The sequence below is a fragment of the Limanda limanda genome, chromosome 19, assembly GCF_963576545.1.
Source record: "Limanda limanda chromosome 19, fLimLim1.1, whole genome shotgun sequence".
NCBI classification, from domain to species: domain Eukaryota; kingdom Metazoa; phylum Chordata; class Actinopteri; order Pleuronectiformes; family Pleuronectidae; genus Limanda; species Limanda limanda.
In genome coordinates this window covers 10,739,393-10,750,509 of record NC_083654.1, presented here as the reverse complement: position 1 = coordinate 10,750,509, position 11,117 = coordinate 10,739,393, and the positions used below count along the sequence as shown (strand labels likewise).

The 11,117-nt window shown below is 41.2% G+C and overlaps 2 protein-coding genes across 2 annotated transcripts; both read right to left on the bottom strand.

Annotated features, from left to right (window-relative positions):
- Positions 1–748: 748 nt before the first annotated feature.
- Positions 749–7,153, bottom strand: LOC133026445 (sal-like protein 1). Its single transcript, XM_061093338.1, has 9 exons — positions 6,910–7,153; positions 5,360–5,452; positions 4,998–5,096; positions 4,632–4,727; positions 4,017–4,118; positions 3,155–3,307; positions 2,670–2,795; positions 2,493–2,531; positions 749–2,157 (listed from the first exon to the last, which is right to left on the bottom strand). The coding sequence occupies exons 1-9, from the start codon at positions 7,151–7,153 to the stop codon at positions 1,478–1,480; spliced, it is 1,632 nt and encodes a 543-aa protein (XP_060949321.1). The 3' UTR covers positions 749–1,477.
- An 885-nt stretch (positions 7,154–8,038) lies between these two features.
- On the bottom strand, positions 8,039–11,050 carry LOC133025795 (progranulin-like). The gene is made up of 6 exons (XM_061092546.1): positions 10,911–11,050; positions 10,419–10,568; positions 9,412–9,714; positions 9,121–9,294; positions 8,532–8,675; positions 8,039–8,286 (listed from the first exon to the last, which is right to left on the bottom strand). Exons 2-6 carry the CDS (start codon positions 10,566–10,568, stop codon positions 8,158–8,160), a joined length of 900 nt encoding a protein of 299 aa, XP_060948529.1. The 5' UTR covers positions 10,911–11,050; the 3' UTR covers positions 8,039–8,157.
- Positions 11,051–11,117: the final 67 nt, after the last annotated feature.

The following is an 11,117-nucleotide window of genomic DNA, read 5'->3' as shown; positions in this document are numbered from 1 at the left end:
GAGGACACACGCCCCCCCCCTTCCTTCCTTCCTTCCTTCCTGGCCCGGACACAAGTCACCACATCACGGGACCAGATGATGGACCCATCATCGTGACCCCCAGCTAACACTGCTAACCCCGGCGGAACCCTCAGTCCATTCTACTGCAACCGCATCTCTTGTAACTTAAGATGACATTAAAGTAATTTAATAATAATGTCATCCCCATAACACACAGTGCACTTCTCCTTAAAGGATTTAGAAATGGAGCCATATGGGAACACAATTATTTAATAAAAAAAACGAATTGTGAAACTAGAAAGTATTAGTTATAAAATTTAAAAACCCGAGAATATTTTGTAATTCTTTTTGAACTCGTGGGTCTGAAATTTTTCCCAATTGTCTTCAAAGGGATAATTCACAGATTATTTACTCACCACTATTCCGCTGGAGAGGTGGGTTTGAATGTTTTAGTCCACAAAACCCTTTAGGAGTTTCAGGGGTAAACCCCAAAAATAATTATATCAATTTGATTTGTTTGGCCCATAGTCATAAATCACAGTCTGCCTCATAGGGCCTAACATCTGCAAAAATTGTGACATCCTCTGTCATTAACTCTTAACTTTTGTATCAATTTAAATGTAATTAGAATTCAATTCTTGACTTAATTTTCACTTTTGTAAATATCTTGATATTTGAGGTCTTATTTTTACAGTTGTAGATTTCATGTTTTCAGACTCCGATCTTATTTTTTCAGATACATTTATTGGAAACGATAGATGAAAATCTGAAAATCACACAATATAATTCCATACATCCATAGCTTTTTTGTGTCATTTGTAGGGTTTAGATATCTGGCAATCCCCTGTGCAACAGATGCAACATTTTCTTCCTTTAAAATACGACAACAAAGGCTCCAGTTACAAATACTGTGCAGGAACACCATGATCTGATGATAACATAACATGGAGGCTACAATTTTTTTCAAACTGAATATTTTAACTATTTAACAAACTACAAAAATATCAAACATTCATCAAATCTAGACAAGGTTTAATTAGGTGAAATCCATTTTTGTAGTATCCATCGAAAACTTTCACTTCCAAACTTCTGAATTATAATAGGAAACACACAGAAGAACTATGAATATATAAAAACAAACAATAAAACATATTTACACACTGCTGAACACTATAACAGTCATTGAACTACAAAAAGAGAAAACATTCCTCGAATCTAGACAAGGTTTGATTGGGTCCTGGTGAAATCCATTTTTTGTAGTATCCATCGAAATCGTTCACTTCCAAACTTCTGAATTATAATAGAAAACACACAGGGAAGAGCTGTGAATATATAAAAACAAACAATAAAAAACATATTTACAAACTGTAGATCACTATAACCGACTGGCGCCTTATCTGCAGTGGATCAAATTCCAGTAATCACAGCAGGTTTGGATGCATTATGACATCTGAAGGATTTTGCCCATCTGTGGTTTTTAAGATGACGACATAACATTTAGAGCCTTTGGTTTGTGCAATCTCATATGCCGTTCCAGACTGGAATTATTCGAAAACTGTTTTGCGCATATTCCACATTGGTTTTTCTTTGTGTGGCTTTGCAGGTGACGGATTAAATTTACTTTGGACACCAATCGCTTTCCACAGACTTCACAAATGTGGATCTTGTCGGCTTTGTGTGTTCGCACATGTGTCCTCAGTGTGTTCTTCACATAGGCTTTACAAGAATGAGGACCCGTGAGACTCCGACCGGCAGATGTCCGCGATGATTTCTTTTTATTTAGAATTGAGAGGGGCCTTTTCACGTTCTTTTTTGAACCGAGGGCCTTTAAACGTGAACAAACGGTTTGGCTCTCCGACTCTTCAGTATTGCAGCTGCTTCCATCCTTAGCGTCAGCACCATCTCCTTGGGTGTCCTGACCGTCTCCAGCAGGCTGCCATGCTTTACCAACCCAACTCTCAGGCTGCGTGTCCAGAGGTCGAGGATGCCCCTGGCTGCTTTGCACACAGTTGATGTCACTCATATCTTGGATAAAACTGTCCACATAGATGATGCTGACAGGTGAATCTTGATCATTTTCCGCCTTCAGACTTTGTCCGCTCACTTGACTCTCGCCTTTTGGTATCAGCTCCGGATGCTGAAACTCCAGTTGACTTACTGAGGATCAGGGAAAAAATATATTCAGTCATATATGTCACAAACTTTTAAAACGGCTGTACATACTAGCTACAGCAATGATCAGCAAGGTGATCCTGGAGAGGATAGATATGTTTCTGCTCTCAAAGCAGGATGCAAGCCGGGCATACCTCACACTATAATTACCATATAGATGAACACTGGTGTTAATTAGTCAGAAACATTTTTGAGGCTCAATTTTGTTAAATTACATTGTGTCTACTTGATTCCCAAGGTAGCTGTGTATCATTCATACTCAAGCGAATATTCAAAACTGTGTTAGCAAATGAAGGGCATTAGACATATAGTGAACATACCTGCATCTTGGCCCTGCTGCAGTATATATATTGCATCAGCTGTAAAGTAAAAGGAAACAGAGGTCATAAAATTAGGCAGTGGTAATACAAATATAACATTATTATTAGTGTTGGCTTGGAAGTAGGTACTATTAAGATGACCTATATGTCATGTGAATGATGAGAAATTGCACATACCATGTTGTTTTGATAAGTGCGCCTCAAAGTTACTTTTCCGATGAATGATCTTAATGCAACATGGGCAGTGCCAGTGACTTCTTCCTTGGGCTTTCTCAGTGCAAAAACACGGCACCACAAATTTTTCTGAAAAGAGAGAAGCCTGTTAACCCAGAGTATGCACCCTACATGACTGTATGCCTTTCAAGAACATTTTCTTGCAATCAAAATCAGACAGTATACTTGAAAATTTATCACATGTGGTATTTCATTATATTGCACATTACATTGCCCCAAAAATTTTCAGTGAATAAGTGATATGAGAAGCCAGCAGCAGCATCCAATAGGAAACAATAACACCTCACCCTCATGTTCAAATAGCGTTTAAAAATGCCAACAGGAAAACTGTACATAACAGTGGTTAAAATAAATTACGGTACAGAATTTATATCCATGACTGTGTTCTTCAACGTTCAGTGTTTTGATTTGATGCTTAGAGAACTTACCGGTGTCACCCTCAATAAAATGAACAGCGAATCGATAATGCCTCTTCATCAAATGTTTCTCAGTGGCCTGAACACTCTTGAGGCAGAGGGGACAATTGTCATTGGCTGCCAACTTGAAAAAGTTGGCGTGTGAGGTGAAGAGACACCGTGTGTCTGGAAAAAAAAAGATTACATGTAGATAATCAGATCAGTAATCAAGCAAACAGTATCATGTTTAACAATGGATAGACTGATTTAACACATCACACTGGAGTCACTAACAGTGGTTACTGGTGGTCACAATGTTCAACTTGATTTATACGTAAGGTCAGATATGCATACAGAAACAGCTGGAGCCTTATGTCCGTACTCCAGTTAGAGCACGTCTTCTGAAAGCTTACAGGTACGGCCAAAACAAAGCAGTACCACTGGAAATTGTCGGGGGGCAGTGTAGCTAAGTGTTCAAGCAAGACAACCACAAGACACATGGAGGTAAAATCAACATCGATGGAACATATTGATAAGACTTGGTATGAAACTACAGACATTCATATGTCACTTCTGTCAGAGCAAAGGTACAAACAGTCATGTTTGCCTCTTTCTTGAGAGCTGCATCGTGCACCACCATCAACTTGTTTGTTGTTGTAAGTGACTCTCGAATCTGTGCTGCCCTCTAGTGATTGTATTGCTTAACAACCATGCCAATGTAAAGCTCACGTTAAAGAAAGTGGGCAGTCATGGTCACATCAGCTCTTTCCCTAAGTAAAGGCTGCATACATTTGCCTTAAGTGGAGACAACTTCATTATTGTCTTTTTATTTCAGTTTGCTCTACAAAGGAAGCATTGATTTGACTGAAGTACTTCTTGTTAAATGCAGTCTTACCGGCAGAATAACAGGACGTTTTTTCAGCCGTTTGTGGATAACTTGAGTCTGAGGCTATCAGGCTGGCATCAGCAGTAGGAGTACTCTTGTTGGCATGACCTGCTGCGGAGAAAAGAACAGAAAATAACAATATACGATATTACTTCAACTTTCTTTTGGCCGAATTTGGCATGATTTAAAATGATTGCCATTATTCCTCTTGAGCAAGCTGGTGGCATCGCAGAAAACAGAGGAAGATTGGCCTTTACTATCACAATGTACAACTCCTTTTTTAACCAGTGAATAACATTTGGATGAGCTTGAGGGCGGCTGTGGCTGAGGCGGAGAGCGGTCGTCCTCCAACCAGATGGTGGACAGCTTGATCCCGGTGTTCCATATCTGCATGCCGAAGCATCCTTGGACAAGAGGCTGAACCCGGAATTGCTCCTCACAGAAAAAAAGTGCTGCCAATAAATGCACTGTATGAATGTATGTGTGAACGGGTGAATGGCAAAAGTGTACTGTAAAGCGCTTTGAGTGGTCATTAAGACTAGAGAAGAGCTATATGAATACAAACCATTTACCATTACTTTACAGAGGAGCTGAAGAGAATCGTGTTCAGAAAAGCAGTCTTACCATGAGCTGTGGAAGTTTTTGCGGCCGTTTGTGCAGAACTTGAATCTGAGGCTACCAGGATGGTAGCAGCAGTAGGTGTAATTTTGATTGCATGACCTGATGTGGAGAAAGGAACAGTTCATAAAATAACGATATACCAAAAATCACTGCCATTTTCTTGTGGCAGAAAATGACATTTTTCAAAATTATTGCCATTTACCCTCTTGAGTAAGCTTTGGCATTGCAGTATACAGAGGAACATCAGCCTTTACTGTCATTATGTACAAATCCGTTTTAAACCAATGAATAACATTTTGATGACCCTAACACAGGAGCTGAATGCATTGCTTTTGCTGAAGAGAATCATGTTCAGAAAAGCAGTCTTACCATGAGCAGTGGATGTTTTTTCAGCCGTTTGTGCAGAACTTATATCCGAGGCTACCAGGATAGTAACAGCGGAAGGAGTACTTTTGTTAACATGACCTGCTGTGGAGAAAAAAGAACAGATCATTAAATCCAGAAACGAACACTGCCATTTTCTTGGGGCAGAAAATTCAATAGTTCCAAATTATTGCCATTTTCCCCTTGAGGAAGCCGGTGGCATTGCAGAGAACCGAGGAACAGCAGCCTTTGCCATCATTATGTAAAACACTTTTTTAAACCAACGAATAACATTTTGATGAGCTTTACACAGGAGCTGAATGCATTGATTTTACTGAAGCGAAAAGCCTTAAGAAAAGAAGTCTTACCATGAGAAGAGAAAGTTCTTTCAGCCGTTCGTGCAGTGCTGGAGTCTGAGGCGACTGGGCTGGCAGCAGCGGGAGCACTTTTGATTGCGTGACCTGTTGGAGAAAAGAATAGAGAAAGACAACACTTTACTAAAATCTTTGCCACTTTCTCATGACAGAAAATGGCATCGTTCAAAACGCTGGCCATTTTTCCTCTTGAGAAAGCCGAGGCCCTGACATTGGTGAGCTTGTCAGCTGGCTACTGACTACAGTTGGCAGCTGCCAGCCCTCCGTTGTGGGGGACATGCCAGTAAGCAGCTGCCAGTTGAGTCACTGCTTTGGACATAGCAACCATTGTCCGTTCTAACGTGGAGTAACCATGCATTCAAGATATGTGTGTAAGTAAAAATGTGTGGTATAACACACTTTGCTGAGATTTTTATTTGAGCAGTCATTTCTACTTGTGACAATCGGCAAAGCATACACAAGTTAACGATAACTCACACAAAACCAAGAGCCTGAAACTTAAGCAACACAACTAAATCCTTCTACTGGGACATGTCAAAACACCTTCTTTGAAAGGATCTACTGAAAGCTTAGACATCTTACTCGTATCTCCACATGTATCATCTTTTTACTGACAAACACATGTTTTACAGGGCGACAGCTTACTGGACTAAGCAGCATGACATGTGTCTGTGATTTGTCAAGTCATGTCTGATACTGTCTCTCCTGCAAATTGCTCACAGCTTCGGCTGTATAACAACGCAGGTAACAAGCTCACAGTTTCTCTTCAACCGCACATTTTAAAGAATATCAAATGGATGCCATGGTGAAATACGAGACACATTATTTACCGTTTTATACTGAGGCAAAAAATAATAATAGAATAAGGTGAGCAACTTTAATATGCTTTGGTTTCCAGTGTTGAGCTGTTGTCTCTAGTGTATATGTTGTACAGGAAATATATAAAACAATCCTAATGGGGTTTTTTACTCGTGTTTCGCTTAAATTGCACGAATTGTTGTTTTCTTTTCACTAGAATTGACCCTTTATATTGAAATACTCTATATTTACATCGGGAGCGGGTCCACTCTACGGACGCCGCCATGTTTTTTTATTTACAGTAGACCAAACCGGACAGACTAAAAACGATCTGAGTTTTTAAAGCTGCTTTCAAACATGCACCGGACTCCGCGGATCGTCCACATTCTCTCCGGGGGAGGAGGAGGTGCATGTGTCCGGACTGTATCCGCCTGCCCTCCTCCTGTACAGTCCCTCGACATGTCGGAGCAGTCGATGGGCGACCACCGCAGGGACCCCCCGCTGAGTTCACACGTCTCTCAACACGAGTGTAACCACAGCTGGCACCAGCCTAAACTGTACTTGGGGGAGTTTCAAATGTTTTCGTCACAGCTAACAGCATTCGAACTATCGTAGCTAAACAAGCTAGCAAACAGATTAGCCCCACCAAGCTGTCGAAACATGACATTACACATTAGTTAGCGTTGTTTGGAAGTTTTCAGGTTAATGTGCTGAACAACATTTAAGTGTAGTTTGGATGAACCGACCCTTTGTTTGCGGTAACTTGGACAGGAGCACCACATCCAGCAGGGAGCGGTAGCGGTTGTTTTCGTCCTTCAAGCGGGAGTTCTGCTCCTCGTATCCGGCCAGAGTTTTCTCGAAGGCGCCGCAGACGTCAGAGACAGCCGCCTGCAGCCGCTCGGAGACGAACGACTTCAATTCTTCCATTTGACTCATGTTTCCAGCGTTAGTCTTCGTCTGGGACTCCACGTTCACCGGAACGATAAACATGTGGCATCGGAGGAAAGGCGGAAGTGAGGCAGTCTGAGTGAAACTCTAATTTCCGCTTGGTGCTTTCAAAGTAAAGGCCCTCCCCCTGATTATTTTAATTGGGTTAATATTGTGTGGGAAGCCAGGCAGGTTCATAAAAGAGCATATGAACAACACTTCACCCACGTATTCTTCTCAATGTATTTATTTGTTACTTTGTAAGGAACAATCACGACAGTAAGAAAAACAATCATCAGGTTTAGATTTACTATAATACTTGATTGTTTGATTTGATTTAATAATGCAAATGGTTTTTTTAATGAAATCAGTTAAAACAAATATAGATATGAAAATGTAATTTTGATATCACACTATTTGTAAGAACCAACACACAAAACCAAAACAGAACAGACAATGAGTAATAGGAACTAGGTTATATGCAGATTATTGATCTGTTAGATTGTCTATTGAGTGTAAATCTGAACTAATTCTAAACATCCTCTTCTCATGGTGATTCTAATTCTGTTCTGTTTCTGTTAAAGGTTCAGTGTGTAAGATTTAGATGAAAGGGATCAATTGGCAGGACTTGAATTTAAAATAATCCTAGTGATGTTTTCACTTGAGTGTAAATCATCTAAATTGTACAGAATGTTTTCTTTACCCTCCAATATATCCTTTATATTCAATGCTTTATATATACATTGGGAGTGGGTCCTCCCTACGGAGGCCAGCATGTTTTTTACAGTTACCCCGAACTGGACACAGTAAACACCTTTTTTTATGAGTTTATATGACAACTGAAGGCTGCCACAGATTCTCTCTCATGTTTGGAATGGGAGGGTGAGGTGAGGGGTATCCAGCTGCTACATGCAACTTCACCACTAAATGTCACAAAATTCAACACACTGAATCTTTAATTTTCTTTACTGGGACAACAAGCCATCATTACAGTAATCTGAAATATGAACCAAAATAATGTGAACAAATTATGAGAAATCTGCCCCGGGCACTGTAACAGCATGTCCTCAGTCTGTTTTCACATGCTCCTGTGATCCTGAGGGGAACACAGAGTAAAATGCCGTGCATTTCAAGGAGGAGGGGTCGCAGGTGGATCCATATGGACAGCAGTGCTGACCATCTTTGCAACACTGGCCCTGAAATCAACACAATGCTGTTACAAAACAGACTGGGCGAGTACATGAATGCATTAAACAGTGATAAGCAGGTGCTAGTTTTGACTTTAATAGTGGGGTGGATATAATTATGTGCTTTATACCCCACCTACCCAAAATGCTCACTGTCACATCTGTGTCGCTGTCTGTTTTATTATGTAAATATATAAATACATATGTTGCGCTGAATCTAATTTTTAAATTAAATTAAAATGAACAATCCATACCAGTGGGTAGGGGCAGCAGGTCCACTGGCCTTTGGATCCTTTGCAGCAAGTCGTCCCGCCTGAGCAGTATGACTTGGAATCGCAGCGAATCACTCCAGTCTCAGGGGAACCGTCACGGGCCTCGGTTAGAGCTGTCATAGGTGTCTGAAATATATATACAAACAGATTATTATACTCTATTATATATATATAAAGGAGTTCACAAGTGTGCTGTGCTGGTGACTTGGCCAGCTTGAACCCCACCTCTCGCCCAATGTCAGCTGGGATTAGCTCCAACCCCCCCTGCTATCCTCGAGGGGATCAATGGCATGGAATCTATAACATTGGTCCTTTTGAGGATCTACAGTATACTATGGTCAATGGATGGAGGAAATTAACAAGCACAAAAAAAAGTTCATCAGCAACTAAAGTTTTACGTGGTATAACACACCAAGTTTAAACTTATCGAAAATAGAAATCTGTAGATTTTAATTAATGCTTAACTTTGTTATTTTAACCTTCAGAAAGATTCATTTTCATGCTTGTGTTCATATCAATCCCAGGATAGGCTGCATACACAGAATGTGATGAATAGTGTGATGAGTCCCACCTCCTTGAAGCTGACCTCGTTGTCTGGAGGTGAAATGCGAGTGGCGGGGACTGACGACAGAGCTTGTCTGGGGGTGAAAGGATATGTCAGGCCCTGCCTCACACAGTGGGTGTAAGTGAGGTCACAGTCAAAGCCATATGGGCAACAGTGGTAGCCATCCAGACAGCAGCGGCCCTGTAAGCCACACATTATATACAACAATGAATACAGTGTAGAACCATTACTCAATAGGGACGTCTGTTTGGAGAGTTATTCAAAAACAGTGTAGTTTCAGTGTGTAAATCTACTCACAGGAAAGTAGGGGCAACAGAACCAGACACCTGTGGGGTGTCTGCAGCAGGTAGTGCGATCCGGACAAGTGTGGTAGCTGTCGCACGGCACCACTGAGCTCTTTGATGCCTCTGGGACGTGGTTGTTTGTGAGCTCCTGCAGGGGAGAAACAGGTAGAACAGGAGCGGCCGGTTCCTCTGCAGCCATCTTCTTCTCCATGGCTATCTTCATCCACGGCTGGCCCTTTTTCTCACACATCCGGGAGGCCATGTTACAACGATAGCCCGATGGACAGCAGTGGGTCTGGTCTGGGCAGCAGTCAGCCTGGAGACACACATGAGAGAAATAAAAAGGTTTATGTTTTTATTGTGTTATTAAGGATGCAGCGCGGGTCATGGAAGAACCCGTTAAATCTGTGTTCAGATTTAGGAAACCTTCTTTTACACTTTCTTTAACATTGCGAGATTTTGCATTTGTCAACTCCTTGATTTCTCACAGACTGAAAAAAAAAATCGGGGATGTTTCGGGGACTGATATCTTTGAGTCCAAATTGGGGCAGATCCAACCAACAATTTAAAGAGCAATCTGAAGGCTACATTTTTTTTTAACCAAATCATTCTTATTTGAAAATGAGCATTTAAAAAGTTGATTGATTTCAAAACATATTAGGGGAACATTTTTGAGCAAACACAAGTGAATTTCAGGATCCCAGGAGGATTATGTCATATAACCTCTTCTCTACCGCGATATGTTAAGTTGTGGCTAGTCACAAGTCTGAGCAGTTGTGTTTGAGGAAGTTGGAGTTTTTTTCTATAGTTTTACACATTGCATTTCACCACTTGTGATCCTGCTGAATTATAGTGTTTGTGCAGGCTTTCCTATATATTGATTCTCTGATATCTAAACCCTTGTAAGTCAGGGCTGGTGAACCTAAATGTGGTTTCTCTCTTGGGTCTTGGCGGAGGTATGCACCCTACTGACTCCCATTCTACTTGGCAGTTCCTCAGCGTGTGATTTATTAGACTTACATTTGGATAACCACAGCATCTATAGCCATCTGTAGACCTACAGCAGGTGCTGTTATCCTGGCAGTCTGTCCCGTCAGGACAGGTGATGATGCCGGACGCAAAGTCCCACACAAACACCCCCAACAACAGCCACACACTGATCCTCAGCATCTGTAGAAGAGAGTAGAAGCAGAGGTAAATCTGATACATGCATGCGCAGTGTCAGGACAAAAATCAGCAGCCTAAATTTACCTTAGGATCAGTAAAGTATCTATCTATCTAGATTCTATTCAGAGGTTGTGGCTTTACTGTAAATCCTGACCCGCCCTTTTCTTCACTTGTGCTTTCACTTTGATTTCAGCTAAAAGCTTCCTGTTCCCTGGAGCTGCCTCATTGAACACAGAGAAGCAGCAGGTCTGAGAGTTTATGAACAAACTACACAGCAGCTATATTCTGGTCATAGAAATAAACATCTCAATGCACATGCACTGATTTTTTTTTCAAATCACTTACCTTCAGCCAGTGAAGTTATTCGACTCCTTCCTGTACTGTGATCTCACACGTCCTGGAACCGTACAACAGGAATACCAGTCTTTATATGCAAGGTTGGTCCCTCCCACTGAACAAATTCTGAGAGCTGAAATCAAACGTATCACGTCGCTTGCTTGGGTCTTGTGACAGTCAAAGGTTTCAGTTCTCACCGACTGACCAAAAGAGGAT

Coding starts and splice junctions, on each gene's coding strand:
- LOC133026445 (XM_061093338.1), bottom strand. CDS start 7,153: ATGTTTATCGTTCCGGTGAACGTGGAGTCCCAGACGAAGACTAACGCT. Junction 4,728..4,997: donor AAAAACATCCACTGCTCATG/GTAAGACTGCTT, acceptor TCTCCACATCAG/GTCATGCAATCAAAATTACA. Junction 4,119..4,631: donor AAAAACTTCCACAGCTCATG/GTAAGACTGCTT, acceptor TTTTCTCCGCAG/CAGGTCATGCCAACAAGAGT.
- LOC133025795 (XM_061092546.1), bottom strand. CDS start 10,568: ATGCTGAGGATCAGTGTGTGGCTGTTGTTGGGGGTGTTTGTGTGGGAC. Junction 9,295..9,411: donor TCTGTTGCCCCTACTTTCCT/GTGAGTAGATTT, acceptor TGTGGCTTACAG/GGCCGCTGCTGTCTGGATGG. Junction 8,287..8,531: donor CCTGCTGCCCCTACCCACTG/GTATGGATTGTT, acceptor TGTTGATTTCAG/GGCCAGTGTTGCAAAGATGG.